The 17,769-nt window shown below is 37.6% G+C and overlaps 1 protein-coding gene across 2 annotated transcripts in view; it reads right to left on the bottom strand.

Moving 5' to 3' along the window:
- LOC126177083 (uncharacterized) overlaps positions 1 to 17,769 on the bottom strand; it is a 198,391-nt gene that overhangs the window by 92,594 nt on the left and 88,028 nt on the right. For both annotated transcript variants that reach the window (XM_049924330.1, XM_049924331.1), the window contains exon 7: positions 15,825 to 16,012. In XM_049924330.1, coding sequence (XP_049780287.1) covers positions 15,825 to 16,012 — 188 coding nt within the window. The remainder of the gene's footprint in view (positions 1 to 15,824; positions 16,013 to 17,769) is intronic.

The raw sequence follows: 17,769 nt of genomic DNA, 5'->3' as shown, positions 1-17,769 counted from the left end.
AGTTAAACAGGCATCAATGTCATGACTGTTATGTTGTACAGCATAGTCTGCAACCAATAAGATATTGTGTGTTGTCTGTATACGCCTTCTGCCTAAGCCTGTTCATCCTGACTTAACAGTCGATGTAAAAGGCTGAACGGAGTCTACATAACAGCTGGTATATGACATGTTGTTTCACAGGTGGCTCTCCTTTTGATAGGATATGTTTTACCAGTTACAGGGCTGGAAGAGGTGGTGGTAGATGGGTGCATAGAACAAGTCTTGCACTGGGGACAGCCACAGGGGTAGGAACCATAGGGTGGAGAGATGGATGCAGAAGGAGCAGAGATACTGCAGAGATTGGGAGGGTGACAAAAAGTTATTCTAGGTGTGGTGGGCAAAATCTCATACAGAATGGATCTCATTTCAGGGCATGACTTCTTACAACATGTCCTTGGGTCTTGTCAGCCACCTAGCTTTAATTTACATTAATTCCTCCCATCTCAGAATTTATTCTCAGTAACTACTCCTTTCTTCACTCTAGTTTCATTTTCTACAACTTTCATTTTCTGACTTGTCTATTATTCGCTGTTCCCCCTCACACTTCTGTTTGATACAATGTATTTAGCTTTTCCTTCTTACTGACTTGTGCATGATGTTTCAGTAGCAATCTCTGTCTTGCATCCTGTCTTCCATCTTTAAGCTCTCAGGTTTTCAAATCTCGTCTGGTGCATTCCCCAACAATCAGTCTTTCCTTCTCATCCCATCTGGTAAGTCTCTCCAAGACCTGAGTTTCTGGCTGACTTTTTTAAATTGTACCCCTTTCTCTAAACCTGTCAAGTCCTTTTCCTTCACCCCTTTCCTTCCCCTTTAACTCTTCCACCAGAAGAAGGAGCCACTGGCTCCGAAAGCTTGTAAAAGTTAAATCCTTTTGTATGTGTGTTCTACTGCAGCCACTTGGTGAGTAGATTTTTTTATCTGCCCATTTACATTATACTATAAAAAATTATACATAATATCACACACTATGTTCTACATAATAGTCTCAAGTTTCAACATTTTAACTTTAGTATTGGAGGAGATATCAATTTTTAAATTTCAGTATGCCAATTTGGATAGCCATACACACTCCCCAGTCTGACCCAAACTTCTGAATGTCATACTGTCTACATTCTTTTATATTAGTCCCTTCTCTTATATGGTATAATACTCTACAGAAATGATGCAAAAGAGGAAAATGTTTTGAAACTATAAAAAATTAGTTGTTATGTTGATATTTGGTATTACAAATAAGACATCCCGTAGGCACCTGTTCAAGACCCTTGAAATATTGACACAAGTCAGTATATAGACTCATTAAGGATACTAGTAATCAATAACAATAAAACTTTCAAAACTACCTGTGACATTCACAATTATGACACAAGGTAGAAGCAAAGCTTTCAGAGAGACTCAATAACTCTTAGCATAGTACAGAAAGGAGTTATCAAGTCTGGAGTAAGAATTTACAATACACTTCCACTGAATATAAGAACCAACACTGAGAACCCTTATACATGGAAGATGAAACTGAAACAATACCTCATAAACCATACTACATATAAGTTGAATGAATTTGTAGAGCTATAAGTTATTTAAAGATATAATTATAAATTATATTCTAATATTGTATGCTATGTATGTCTGTAATGTTGTATGTTTGCACTACTATTTTTCTTCTCTTTTTTGCCTTATATCCTTTGATTTGTCCTACTTACAGCACAACCTAACATAATTTAACAACACCAACTCAAGTCAAATGACATATCAAGTGCTCAAAATGCTGACCTTGAGCACTTATCCATGCTATAAAGTTATTATGGACAGACAATACTGAATAAATTTTATCTGAACTTAACACAGCACAAGGTCTATGTCATACTTTATTTAATGGCTTCAAGAATCATTGGTATTTCCATGCAGCCCTCTTCTTTTAATTCTCCTCCACAGATAAAAGTCCAGATATGTTAATTCTCATGAAACATGGGCATTTTGTGTTTCCTAAACAACATATCCAATAATCACCAATTGTTCTGTTAAGAATATCTATAATCAGCTGCTCAGGATGGGTGGGACATGTGGTTGGGACCATATGAATTGCATATGTCTAGTGGGCCATCTTCAAATAGTTGCAATACTATATTTGTTAAGAACTGTAGATACTAGTGGCTATTTACAGTCCCATCAATAAAGCAGGGATCAGCAATGTGATTCATGAAAAGCTTACATCACATGTTGACAAAACAAGTTCACTCTTTACCCATTTTCAACTGACCAGTATTGCATACTGGGAAGAGTGGTCTGCCCATGGTTTATAAATAATGCTTTATACATAAACAAAATCTCCTAAAAAATTTTGAATCACTTTGCAGTTTTTGTAGACATCTTTTGGAAACTGTAACTCACTTTGAAAATCACTGCACTGGAGCTGATGGAGTAAAATGTGGACAAGATGTAATGTGTTTGACTGTAATATTCACAGAACACATCTTTGGCTGTTCTTGCTCACCTATTCAGGCTGCCTCATAGTGACACATGAGTCATATGTTCCACTGTTAAAATTTTGGTTGCATTTCCACTCATCAGTTGCTGTTCTTTTTCATTGGCATATTTTGTTCTTCACACTTTGAGTTTCTTGTAATATTTTTAATAATATCTGTAAAGACAGATTGTAAGGGCTTGCCATAATAGGATACCTTTTAGCATGCAACAATTGCTCTAAGAGCTTTTTTACTGACACCCATTGTTTTCCATTTGAGAGATAAGACCAACAATTTCAAAGCATTTTCTGTAACATCATAATATTCTAACTGTCTTAAAATAATGTGATAATTTACACAGCCTAGTGCCTTTGCTATATCACAGAATATACCAATAACATATAATTAATTGTCTAATGAATTAAGTAGGCCTGCAGTGTCACTGCATATGTAAATTGCCTTCTCAACCTTGTAAAATACAAACTGTGACTGATCATATGTCTTTTTGCACTCAAACTACTAAGATACTGTTTACATATTACCACTCTACATAATTTTTATTGCCACAGAAGTTTCACAGCATTTTTCATACCCTTTCTTATAAAGAGCTGTAACTCACACATATAATAACTTGTGTATTTCAGACCTGCACAATTACTGTGAGAGTTCTGTACATTAATGGGAAATGCATCATGGGACTATGATCTACACATCTCTTGGCAGATGCACAGAAGATTTCAATATTGTGTACTGATGACTTGCATATGTCACACAAATGGTGGACAGAATCATGGAGATCAGTCCCATCACACACATCATGGTGGAAATGCCAGTGTGGAAAACCCTACGGAGGTATTACAGGTCCAAGTAGCTGAGACTGCAGAACACATTGCACTCCACAGATGGGGCACCCTTTTCATGCAACACAGAGAGAAACTGTGTGAAACATAATGTCCTCATGCAAAAGTTAAAATATTATGGAACAATATACACAGCAGGGTCACAGCCATTATCTCATTACTAGGGCAAAAGCAGTTTGCATCAGTTCCACATTAATCACATGACAACACCCACTCAGTGTGCCACTGGGGTTGTCTGTTGTTTCTGATATGCATAAATGATATTCACCTGGTGCCACCAGAAGATATAAATGTGGTACACTTTGCAGATGATACAAGTCTATGAAAAAAAATTTGTACCAGTCTTCTTACTGAAAAGGCAGCTAATGAAATATTCAAAAATATTTACACAATTCTAAGTAGATGGACACTCATTACAGTTTGACAATACTCAATGCATACAATTCAGTATTTCTCACAAAACTCAACAATCAATTGAAATAGCCTATTGGAACAATCAAATACAAGAAATAGACAGTATTAAGTTTTTGAAACAATTGATAGACCACAATCTTAAAGAGAAAACCTACTTCCTAGAATTAATGAAGCACCTTTCCATAATAACTGCAATTAAGTGATTTAAAAGTTAGTTAACTAGTTTATTCTGCATATTTTCATCCACTAATGGGTTACAGAGTAAATTTTTGGATGCACTCAACATACTGAGATAATATTTTCACAATATACGAATCTGCTATAGTACTAATATCTGGCATTAGTTACTGAACATACTAAAGAGGTTTCATAATACATGCATTCATTGTCTTTTGGTATTCCCAATATTTCTCTTTTCACAAAAAATGGCAAAAAGGATACTAGGACAAAAAAACTTCCAAAAAAGCTTCAGATACTTAACATTAGTACAGGAAGGAGACCAATACAGGAGTACATATATATTGAACAACCTGCCGGGGCATATCTTGTAGGTAACATGGTGGATCTGTTGGCCAACTTTTACTTAATTTAACATTATCTAGACTGTGAACTGTAAAACATATACAGTGACAATGCAGGCCTACTTAATTCATTAGACAATGAATATACAATATTCTGTGATATAGCAAAGGCATTAGGCTTTGTAAATTATCACATTGTTTTAAGACAGTTAGAATATGATGATGTTACAGAAAATTCTACAAATAACTAATATTAACATTGTAACACCATAATAGTTCATAAAGTTCAGTCAATCCATTATATTACATTTAAATAAAATGTACATTCTTTTTACACATCCCAGACACCATTTTCCACTGGACCCATTCAGTACAATTGACATAATTATGTTGGACATAAAGATTGTTGTTCTCACTGAGGTAGCACATACAGAAGCAACAAGAAATGGAACTGGTGAGTTGAAACTCCTCAGTTTTCCACCAAAGCAATTAATTATTTAATGTATACCTCAGTAACAGTGGAAAAGTCCTCTAACTGAAATAATGAATAAATACAGACTAAAATTTCAAGATAGAATGACCATAGTTAAAGAGAGAGAGAATGACAGATAGAGAGAGAGAGAGAGAGAGGTATGGATAGAGATACAGATATATAGAGAGTTTAGTATGTTCATCACTATTTAGGTTATTATTGCCCTTTCTGAAATTTTTCAGAGAAATGTTGTTAAGAATGTCTAAACATGAAAAGGTGTACAGTACAAACTCATTAAAAACTGTACTTACTCTCTCCCATTTTAATTCACATTCATATGCACATTCACAATTCCACTCGAACAGTAAAGCTATAAATGTGTTCTGTGTTCTAAAATGTGCTAAAAAAACATCTTAAACATCATCTCATCATTTGTTTAAAAAAAAGGGCAGAATTGTGGTAAATTCGTCTGTCCGAATATAAAATAACATCATTTAAAACATGATAAACTGAAATCTGTGTGCTATCAGTTTGGAGGACTGATTCCAAACCAGGAAACTATGCATCATTATAGAATGTCCTATCAGTAAACAACTAAGAATAAATAATCATCCTTTCATAAAGACAGAGAGGAAGTATGCTGTGAATGAGAATTGTCTTTCATAAACACAGCTTCCAGTCACATTTTTTCCACAAAAACATGAGTTTATCCCTCAACAAAGAGGTGACAACATGGAGAGGAAGAGTCCAATGAGACATGGGATTTTCAGTATGTGCTTCTTATTATAATGTCTGAGCAGTTGCTGGGGGTGTCTTCTTACACTTGTCACTGCTCTGCTTGTCATTTCTGCTCATCAAATTATGAGATATGGTCTGATGATTATCTAGATATGATTGAAATTTGTTACCCCTGGCACATTATTTTTAAGTTTTAATAAAAATTTGCCATCAAGACTGATTACTATTTCAAATTACTTACACCCGGTGACATGCCAATAGAAGGGTTCAGGGTTGGTCAATTTCTGGCAAGCATTACCTGCCATCATGTGTAGTGCCAACAGTGAAGTACAAAGGAGGTGGTTCTAGGCACATCACTCTCAAATCTATGGTGGGACCACATTTTTTTCATAACAGGTTTGTACCATTTACACTTCGTGCTCAAATGGAAGAAGAATTAGACAGACTGACAGTTTTAGGAGTCATGGAAACCATGTCATCTAGACAACGGGCTACACTGTTAGTCTTTATAGGAAGGTGATGGCCAAACTCCATCTTTGTGGAGACTTAATAATGCGATGTTTACTTCACAGTCCATGGTCGATACGTACTCTGAACTTATGATGAAGCTGTCAGGCAGACTAGATTTGTTGGTAATATTTACAGCTGTCACTAGATGAAGATTCATGTCAGCTTCTTATTGTTAATATGGTGTATGACCTCTTTGTTTCCAGCATTACAAGTGTGACAATCATTATTGAAAATTATTTGCAGAAGCTTACTCAACAAATTCCTTGTTGTATCAACTACATTGATGACTTTGTCATTACTGGTCCTGCCACTGAGGACCATCTTTGTAACCTTTGTCTGTGCATGACACAGGTCTTCAGTGAAATTTGGATAATTCACATTCCTTCCAACCTCTATAAAATACATGGGGCATGTTACTTCTCGTTGAGGGATTCAACTAACAGACAACCATATATCGGCTATTGTAACCCTCCCAGGACCACAAATGTGAAGGACCTTTGAGCATTCTTAGGTAAAGTTGCATATTAGCACAAGTTCCTTCCACAGGCACCTTCAGTTTCATATTCCCTAAATCACGTTAAGAAAGGTGCAGCACCTAAATGGACCCCTACCTGTGACTACTCGTTCAAGACGCTGAGAGATGGTTTGTGTTCTGCCCTATATTTGGCCATCCATATATCTGGACTCCAGCTTGTAGCTCCAAGAGTAAGGTGTGCCTGCTGTATTGTCTCAATACCATGCTCTCAGTTCAGAACAGCCCATTGTTTCTTCATTGAATATGCTTAACATTGCATAGAAGAATTACTCTCAAGCAGAGGAGGCTCTCGCTATTATTTATGCTGTCAAGAAGTTTCATGTGTTTCTATACAGTGTTAAGTTTCGTTTGGTGACTGGTCACAAGCCATTAGTGCCTCTCTTTAGCCCCACAGCACACTTACTGGACAAGACAGCCCATAGGCTTCAACTGTGGACCCTGTTCCTTAGTATAGTTATGAGATTAATTTTTGCCCCATGGCTCAGCATTCAAATGCAGATGCTCTTTACATTTATCAATGGGACCTGACCTTGGTTTCAATCAGAATGAAGTACTTCAATTTTATCTGAATGATGAAGCACAATGGTGAGTGTATTGGATTCCCTATCACCAATTCTCACATCACTCAAGCTGTTGTTGCCAAAGTTGTTCTTCATGAAGTGCGATGACATATTCAACAATGGATTGCCCTAGCAACATCTGCCTTGTGCATCAGATTCCATCATCAATTATTTTCTGTTGAAGTTCAGACTCACTCTCCTCAATAGTGTTATTTTCCTGTCCACAAAAAATGCTGTTCCACGGGTAGTTGTTCTTGTCCTGTTGAGAATGGGCTTTCTGATCATGATGTTCAGCCAGTTACAGTATACGACATAGTTTCATTCAGTAATTCAAAACTACCCTCCACAGTTGTGCATTCAATTAATGACTCAACAATTAGAAATTTCAGAAAATCTTCAGCAGTTAGGCTGGGATGAGGTGTACAAGGAACCCAATGCTAATTTAAAATATAACTTATTTCATGATACACTTGTAAGAGAATTTGACAAATGTTTCCCCAAGAAAGTAGTTAAATCTAATTATAAGAAACTATTCAAAAAACCTTGGCTTACTAAAGGAATAAAAATATCTTGTAACCACAAAATGGAACTGTATCTAACAATAAGAAAGAGTAATGACTCAGAAACAGCCAAATATTATAAAAACTACTGCGCTACATTAAGAAAGGTTATTAAAAAGTCCAGAAGCATGTGTATCATGTCTGAGATTAATACCTCTGATAACAAAATCAAAACAATTTGGAATATTATTACAAGGGAGACAGGACAACCAAGAGTACAGGATGATGGCATCTCCATCAAAGCATATGGAAACTTGATATACAACAAGCCGGAAGTTGAAAACATTTTGAATAATCATTTTTTAAATGTTGTAGAGAAAATAGGATCTAAATGTTCATTAGAAGAAGCAAGGCAGTTAATGTAAGAGGCCTTACCCACACCATTTGATACAATTGAAATTCCACCCACCTCTCCATCTGAAATTAGGAAGATAATAAACTCTCTCAAGAACAAAAGCTCACATGGGATTGATGGCATTTCCAGCAGGATAATAAAAGTTTGTTCCCAAGAAATAAGTGGGAGTCTTAGCCACATATGTAATAGCCATCTGAAGCAAGGTATTTTCCCAGATAGACTGAAGTATGCCATTGTTAAACCACTGCATAAAAAAGGGGATATGTCTGATGTCAACAACTACTGCCCAATCTCTCTTCTGACTGCCTTATCCAAAATTCTTGAAAAAGTAATGTATTGTATAGTAGCTTCACACCTTTGTAAAAATAAAGTTTTAACAAAATGTCAGTTTGGTTTCCAGAAGGGTTTTTCAACGGAAAATGCTATATATACTTTCACTAATGAAATATTAAATGCTCTGAGTAACCGGAAGTCACCCATTGCGATTTTTTGTGATCTATCAAAGGCTTTTGACTGTGTAAATCATATAATACTTCTAGATAAGCTCAAGTACTATGGTATGAGAGGGACAGTACTCAAATGGTTTAAATCATACCTAATGGGAAGAGTGCAGAAACTTGAAATAAACAGTTCACATAATTTGCAAAAAACGTGATTTCTCAAACTGGGGAACAACCAAGAATGGGGTGCCGCAAGGTTCAGTCTTGGGTCCTCTGCTGTTCTTAATATATATTAATGACTTGCCATTCTTTATTCATGAAGATGCAAAGCTGGTACTTTTTGCCGATGATACAAGTATAACTATCACACCCGACAGACAAGAATTAACTGGTGAAATTGTAAATGATGTTTTTCAGAAAATCTGCAAATGGGCTCTCATTAAACTTTGGGAAAACACAGTATATATAGTTCCACACAGTAAATGGAATGACACCATTAATAAATATAGACTTCAAACAGAAATAGGTAGCTAAGGTAGAATATTCAAAATTTCTAGGTGTATGCATTGGTGAGGGGTTGAACTGGAAAAAACACACTGAGGATCTGCTGAAACGTTTGGGTTCAGTTACTTATGCTGTTAGGGTCATTGCAAATTTTGGTGAAATATATCTGAGCAAATTAGCTTACCACCCCTATTTTCATTCTCTGCTTTCATATGGCATCATATTCTGGGTTAACTCATCATTGTGTATAAGAGTGTTCATTGCACAAAAGTGTGTAATCAGAATAATTGCTGGAGCTCATCCAAGATCATCCTGCAGACACTTATTTAAAGAGCTAGAAATCTTCACTGGAGCCTCACAACATATATATTCACTTATGAAATTTGTTATTAACAAACCGAACGAATTCAAAAGTAATAGCAGTGTACATGGCTACAACACTAGGAGAAAGGATGATCATCACTACTCACGGCTAAATCTAACTTTGGCTCAGAAGGGGGTAAATTATGCTGCCACAAAAATCTTTGGTCACTTACCTAATAGCATCAAAAGTCTGACAGATAGCCATATAGCATTTGAAAGGAAATTAAAAGAATTTCTTAATGGCAATTAACCTCCAAAAAAAAGTGTCATGTAATATTTTGTCTATTGTAATATCTTCTTTTATTAACCTGACACGTTCCACATCATTACAAAGTGTCGTATTCATGATCTGTGGAACAAGTACTAATCTAATCTAATCTAATCTAAGCAGCTCCCCAACACGACATTCTTTGACTTCTGCATCTGGGTCATTAGAGCATCCTGCTCACAAAAATGCTGGATTGCTGCCATATCTACTGGACTGGAATTGATCAAGAGATTGAACATTTAATCACTACTTGTCCTAAATGTGCTGGTCACCAAGCCTCTCCCCGGCAAAGTTATTTGGCATGTCCTGATACATCACAGACTTGGGAGTGATCCATGAACTTCACCAACCCCTTCTTCGATGCTTATTGGGTGGTGGTCAATGCCTACTCCCAATTTCTGTAGATTGTCACCCGCTGCTCCACCACAGCAGACGCAACAGTGCAGGCTCTCATTCGGATCTTCTCCATCAAAGGCCTCGTCTGCGCCCCGATAACTGACAATGGTTCACTGTTCATACCTCAGACTTGATCAGATTTTTATGTCCATCACCATATTCACAATATTCATGCTCCCTCATTCTATCCTCAGTCAAATAGGTAATTTTAAGATATGGACGAAGAGGTATATTGGCAACGGCCCTGTGGACAAGATACTCACACACTTACTTAGTTCCTTCAGCTCCACGCCCATTGGTGAGGATAGTCCAGTGGAGCTACTTCATGGCTGCCATCCATGCATGGTACGCCGGCCGCGGTGGTCTAGCGGTTCTAGGCGCTCAGTCCAGAACTGCGCGACTGCTACGGTCGCAGGTTCGAATCCTGCCTCGAGCATGGATGTGTGTGATGTCCTTAGGTTAGTTAGGTTTAAGTAGTTCTAAGTTCTAGGAGACTGATGACCACAGATGTTAAGTCCCATAGTGCTCAGAGCCATTTTTTTTTAACCATGCATGGTACTGAATCTACTGCTCTCCACACCAAAACCTCCCATGGTCCCTCTGATGAGGCACTACATGCCTAGGAATCTGGACTGGGCTCACACTATGATCACTGTGAGTGTTGGATTCTGGCAATCATCTGCAGCCAGTGCAGTTGGTGTGTCTTCACTTTGCAGATGGAAGACAGGCTAGTGAGCCACTACTGCGATTAACTCTGCCCCTGACTGCAGGACCAGGCTCTGCTGCCTCTGCACATACTGAGATCATCTGCTCTTCCTACATCAGTACCTCAGTCACATCCCCTCTCAATGGCCCAGCTACTGGTTCTGCCCCCATATAATATTATGCCTTGCTCACATTCCACCAGTCCACCAAGGGCTGAGTATGGTCGGCAGCTAGAGGCACCACATGGACAGTAGGGAACGGATCCTGATTCAGTACCAGCCCCCATGCCTTCCCATCCCACCCCCACAGCCAGTGACCCACCTATGGGCACCTGCCCACAGCAATGCCATCACTGTCTGGGTCATTTCTGGCGTTATTCTCCAGTACAGGCTGACACAGGGCTCTTTGCAGCACAGAGGTCATCCACCAGCAGTGCCTCAGAAAACTTGGGAGTTGTCTTCCTGAGCACCAAGTGCCATCGCATGCTGCAGGAGGGGAGGGGGGGGGGGGGGGAGTGAGGGAGGGCAGGGCACTGAGTTGGCACTAGCTTACATGTCTTCTGAAAAAAGAAGACAGCAGTGGTAAACCGTGATTAACATCTCAATCGCAATGGCATCTTTCCATCCATCAAAGTGCAGCAGGATGCTGGAGCATGGCTGTTAACCTCAGCTGCCAGGAGGTGGCATTTTCAGGCAATGCTGACAGCCGTGCAACAAGAACGCTGCATGCAGCCACCACCCAGTGCCACCTAGTGGAAATGTTACATGTCTTCCATTTAAATCCACAGCAGAGTGGCTTCTGCGTCATTCTGTATTGGTTTATGCTCTTCTTAACTTCATTCCACTCATGGATCATTGCATGTGAAACCAGTACCAATTCAGCTATATACAAGGATGATGTACTGAATGTGTTCATGATTTGAGCATAAAAGTGATTAATTTTTTTATAATTCTCAATTGCGTGTGTTACTACAACTCTCATCTGCTCTAGAGCACAAAAATCTGCATCAAATAATGATTATTTCATAAAAAGGTCTTGTGCATACTCTCAGTGAATGCCACACAGTAACAAAGAGAGTCCCCTAGCTTGGATGTATCTGTGAGTTATTTTATACAGTACCTAATGGGACTCACTTAAAATTTAATAGAACATTGAGTAAAAAACATGTCTAAGAGTACACCTCCACTGAGACTCAATAAATTTAAAATAATTGTGGGTCTCTTTGGTCAGCTGCAAGTCTAGCATGCGATTTGTCCCATATGAAGTGCCAATAATTTTTGTTTTATGCAGAGTGTGTGTGTGTGTGTGTGTGTGTGTGTGTGTGTGTGTGTGTGTGTGTGTGTGTTTTTACAGGTGTTGTCTTGGTGGGTACATTTCTTAACAACTTTTGTGTAGAAAGCCCCTCCATTACTTTCTCATCCTTCAAAACTGTAACATTTCTCATCTTTCCAAACTGTAACACATTATTCAACTACACAACCACCTAGACAAGAGGTGCAGTAATCAAGAATTATCAACCACTTGAAGGACTGATACAATGGACATCTAGAACACATAACATTCTAATGGTATCAGCAATAACCTCATGCTATCACATTCTGCATTTCTACTTTCGTATCAACTACTCAGTATGAAATAAGTGATTGCCTCTTAAATGTTCTCATACCATTCTGACCTGATGGCAACAAAGCAGTTGTTGCCATGGAGATGGTGCTATTCATTTCATTGGAATATGTTACAAAGTTCAGCCTGCACTATTTAAGTTACTATCACTCATTTCTATCCATCTCAGCACATTTCAATGGTTATCTCAAATCTCCACAAGATGCAATTCTTCTAAACATACTTCTACATTTTATTTAAAATTCGTGTAACTAGTGTATCTCATAGCTCCTGGCTCCAAATTCTTCCCAATAAGCTAACACAATTTTTCATTCAATAATTTTCTACAGATTTATGTTGCAGTGTATCACATATGGTCTTTAAGATACAGAAGATACATTGCATAGAAGTATACAGGGTGTTACAAAAAGGTACGGCCAAACTTTCAGGAAACATTCCTCACACACAAAGAAAGAAAATATGTTATGTGTACATGTGTCCGGAAACGCTTACTTTCCATGTTAGAGCTCATTTTATTACTTCTCTTCAAATCACATTAATCATGGAATGGAAACACACAGCAACAGAACATACCAGCATGACTTCAAACACTTTGTTACAGGAAATGTTCAAAATGTCCTCCGTTAGCGAGGATACTTGCATCCACCCTCCGTCGCATGGAATCCCTGATGCACTGATGCAGCCCTGGAGAATGGCGTATTGTATCACAGCCGTCCACAATACGAGCACGAAGAGTCTCTGCATTTGGTACTGGGGTTAGTAGACATGAGCTTTCAAATGCCCTCATAAGTCAAGAGGGTTGAGGTCAGGAGAGCGTGGAGGCCATGGAATTGGTCCGCCTCTACCAATCCATCGGTCACCGAATCTGTTGTTGAGAAGCGTACAAACACTTCGACTGAAATGTGCAGGAGCTCCATCGTGCATGAACCACATGTTGTGTCGTACTTGTAAAGGCACATGTTCTAGCAGCACAGGTAGAGCATCCCATATGAAATCATGATAACGTGCTCCATTGAGCATAGGTGGAAGAACATGTGGCCCAATCAAGACATCATCAACAATGCCTGCCCAAACATTCACAGAAAATCTGTGTTGATGATGTGATTGCACAAATGCGTGTAGATTCTTGTCAGCCCACACATGTTGATTGTGAAAATTTACAATTTGATCACGAAACTAAAATGAGCTCTAACATGGAAATTAAGCGTTTCCGGACACATGTCCATATAACACCTTTTCTTTATTTGTGTGTGAGGAATGTTTCTTGAAAGTTTGGCCATACCTTTTCGTAACACCCTGTACAGTAATAACAACATTTGGTGATAATCAACAATAATCTTTGCATAATTATTTAATGGCATAGGCTTCTTAACACCGTGCAACTAACCCTGAAGATAGAGCCAGCTACAACGCTGTATTCAGAAAACCATTTCCATATAAAACCCTGTTACCTGTGAAACTGCTCAAGAATTCACCTTACACTTTTTTGTAAGCCATCATTATCGTAAAATATTTAATCTATTAAATAATTGAAATAAATATGAAAAACAGATCTTCAAGCTTGTTCTTTCTTAGTGTGTTTTACCCTTCAACATACACCAGACACAAATTTGCCAGTAACATTTAAAATTATAGCCTAGCTGCCTGGTTATCTGGACCCAAAATTTTTCTAGGTGGCAGGACCTCAAAGTGTTAATAACAGCAACAGAGTGAAACATATTCTTTTCAGGAATTTACTTGTATATAACTAATCTGATTTCACAAATAATAACAATGACCATAATTATAAACCTAGAAGAAGGATAAACTTCATTACTGTCAGTCTTCAGTCTGACTTAATCTCAGGAAGATGTGAATAATGATGCCACTGTAAACTTCTAAGAAAAACTGGAGAGCTAAATTTGGGAGAAAAATTTAAAATTTCTTCAAGAAAAATCTTTCTGTTTGATAGAAATTTTATTTATAGGTTTGTAGCTTTGGTATGAAAAAATAATTACTTACTTACACCAGATATTAAATTAATTACTTCCTAATACTATAGAAAACTATCCGTAAATGGTCCGTATACATTTATATGTAAATACAAATGATCTTAGTCAACATGTAAACACTTTCTTTACTGGCAACTGTGATATACCATGCAAATCACTAATCAAAAACATAAGTAACTGCAATAATTATAGATATTTCATACTGTTGCTGTTTTATTAACACTTCAGTAATCTGTCAGCTGTATTCAAAATTTTGCCCCTGGAAAAAAGTTCTGGCCAGATATTCTGTCTCCTTGCAATTTTTACAGTTTTATCAAGCAAACTATTTTTTTACTTAAGCATTTCAAAGTAATTTAGGTGGTATCAAGGTAAAGCCTCAGATTTATATCTGAGAAGAAGTATCAGCACTCCATCTTTTCTCTCAGCTCCTCTGAATTAAATTACTTCAACTTCCAAATTTCATATTTTGTACATGTCAAACAATCAATGTATTTAGGTAAACATCACATGAAAAAAATTTAATAGTGCAAAAATCAGAAGAGAATGCAAACCATATGCAAAAACATTTTTATACCTCGTATCATGTGTTATAGATTATTTTTTTTTGTTTATGTGTTTTAAATACTAATAGAGAGATAGAGGGGCTGGCCAGTACTTACCTCAGCTCAGTACAGCCGATAGATACACATAAAACAGAACCGAAAATTTACATTCCTAGCTTTCGGAACAAATGTTCCTTCATCAGGGAGGAGAGAGGGGAAAGAAAGGGAAGAAGGGAAAGGAGATTCAGTTACTCACAACCCAGGCTATGAAGCAACAGGGAAAGGAAAATTCCCTGTTGCTTCATAGCCTGGGTTGTGAGTAACTGAATCTCCTTTCCCTTCTTCCCTTTCTTTCCCCTCTCTCCTCCCTGATGAAGGAACATTTGTTCCGAAAGCTAGGAATGTAAATTTTCGGTTCTGTTTTATGTGTATCTATCGGCTGTACTGAGCTGAGGTAAGTACTGGCCAGCCCCTCTATCTCTTTGTTAGTATTTGTTTCACATCTTTATATGAGATTTTCCATTAATTGTTTATGTGTTTTGTGTCTTCACACCTCTTAATTTTATGTAATGAAAATTGAAATGTATTTGGTTAGCAAATATTATGCTACATGTAAAAAGAAGACAAAAGTTTAAGATTTAACATCTTGTGGATGGTAAACTCCTTACAGACAGACAAGTTTGGATTTAACAAGGGTGAGGAAAAAAACTGATCTGACACTTTTCAAACTAACTATGAAGTGATACAGGGAAACAACAGAAAAAAGTAATTCTGGATGACTGAACAGGGGACTGAACCCCACACCTCCCAAATGTGAGTTCAGTGACTTAATCAGTCTGATAACTCACTCAGTATGTTGGCTGTACAACAATTTATTTATCTGTGAGCACAAAGTAAAACATATGGACCATATACATTCTTTCTATAAATCAGATTTTTCTAGGCATCATTACTATCAGCAACACATACCTGCCTTTCATTTCTTCAGTTGGCCAGTCCCCATATCCCCAAGGTGATTCTGTTGTACCAAGTAGAAGGCCAAAAATAAATCCAAACAGTGTAGACAGAAGTAACCCAATAGCTTCACTGCGTAAACCAATCTTGAAGAGTTTCCAGTCAGCTATGATTGTACCAAAAGTCATAGCCATAACAGGACCCTTTTGTAAATAAAATATGTGTTGCGAATTAATTTATCTATCAAAAATTTAATGTGGGTATTACTGTAAAAATAAACTGTAATTGGATAGATAAAAAATTTACTTACCGAGTGGTGGCAGAAGAACACACATATTAAGTTACTGAAATCTGACAATGAAAGCTCCAGTTTAGGAAGTCATTAACATAAGGAAAAGATAGATTGCTATTTACCATAAAGATGGCACATTAAGCTGCAAACAGGTACAACTAAAAGATAATTAAACATTAGCTTTCAGCCACAGTCTTCATCTGAAAAGGAAACACACAGAAACATTCAGTCACACAAGTAAGCACACCTCAGACGCATGACTGCCATTTCCAACATTCCCATCCATCTTTACAGTAAGTAGCAATCTATCTTTTCCTTATATTGTTGGAAATGAAATCTGCAAGCTTTCAGAGCAAGTGGCTCATCTTCTTCTGCAGGGGAAAGAAGACTGGTGAAGGAAAGGGACTGGTGAAGTTTAAGAAATGGGGAGAGTTCTTAAAAGTCACCCAGAACCTGGATCCACAAAAATATTTTAGACCTTGTAGCTATTAACAGGTCTGACCTTAACAGCAGAGTCAGTACAGAGACAGGGATTACTGATCATAATGCCATTACAGGGACAATGGTTACTGAAGTTAATAAATCTATCAAGAAGGCTAGGAAAGTATTTATGCTGGAGAAAGCAAGTAAGCAGTTGTTAGCATCTCTTTTAGAGAATGAATGGACATAGAGGAATTGTGGGCAAAATTTAAACTGATTGTAAATCGCATTCTGGAGATCTGTACCATGTAAGTGGACCAAGGATAGAAAGCATCCATTATGGTTTAATCATAAAATTCGGAAAATGCTGAGAAAGCAGAGATTGTTGCTCTCTCAGCTCAAAAAAGAAGTTATAAATGTTCAAAGGCAAAAGTTAGTGGAAGTTCATGCATTCATAAGAAGATCGCTGCACAAAGCATTCAACTTCCATTGTTACACCTTAGTAAAAGATCTTGCCACGAATCCAAGCCAGCGTCAAGTTCCAAGTGACTGGTGACAAGTGCAGGTCACTCTTTATGTATGAAAGGTAAAAGGATAGACTAACATAATTACACAAGACTACCCTTTAACACCATCTTGCTGCTGTGTTCTTGAACACATTCTAATTCAAATGTAATAAGTTTCCTTGAGACAAAAAAGCTTCTGCCTAAAAATCGGAATGGATTTAGGGCACTTGGCTATTTCTCATATATTATCCTGCAAAGCATCAGTGAAAGGTAACAGGCAGAGTTCATACTTCTAGATTTCCAGACAGAATTTCACATGATGTCCCACTGCAGACTGTTTATGAAGGTCCAAGCATAAGGATTAGTTTCCCACATACTCTAGTTATTAAAAATATCCAGACACCCCCAAAAACATACATTTTTCATATGAGGTGCATTTTGCTGCCACCTACTTCCAGGTATTCCATATCAGCGACCTCAGTAGTCATTAGACATTGTGAGAGAGCAGAATGGGGTGCTCCACAGAACTGACGGACATCAAACGTGTTCAGGTTATTGGGTGTCACTTGTGTGATACATCTGTATGCAAGATTTCCACACTCTTAAACATCCATAGGTCCACTCTTTCTGATGTGATAGTGAAGTGGAAAAGTGAAGGGACATGTACATCACAAAAGCATACAGGCCGACCTTGTCTGTTGACTGACAGAGACCACAGACAGTTGAAGAGGGTCATAATGTG

The sequence above is a fragment of the Schistocerca cancellata genome, chromosome 3 (genome assembly GCF_023864275.1).
Source record: "Schistocerca cancellata isolate TAMUIC-IGC-003103 chromosome 3, iqSchCanc2.1, whole genome shotgun sequence".
Classification (NCBI taxonomy): domain Eukaryota; kingdom Metazoa; phylum Arthropoda; class Insecta; order Orthoptera; family Acrididae; genus Schistocerca; species Schistocerca cancellata.
The sequence above is the reverse complement of the archived record's forward strand: the minus strand, read 5'-3'. Positions and strand labels throughout refer to the sequence as shown.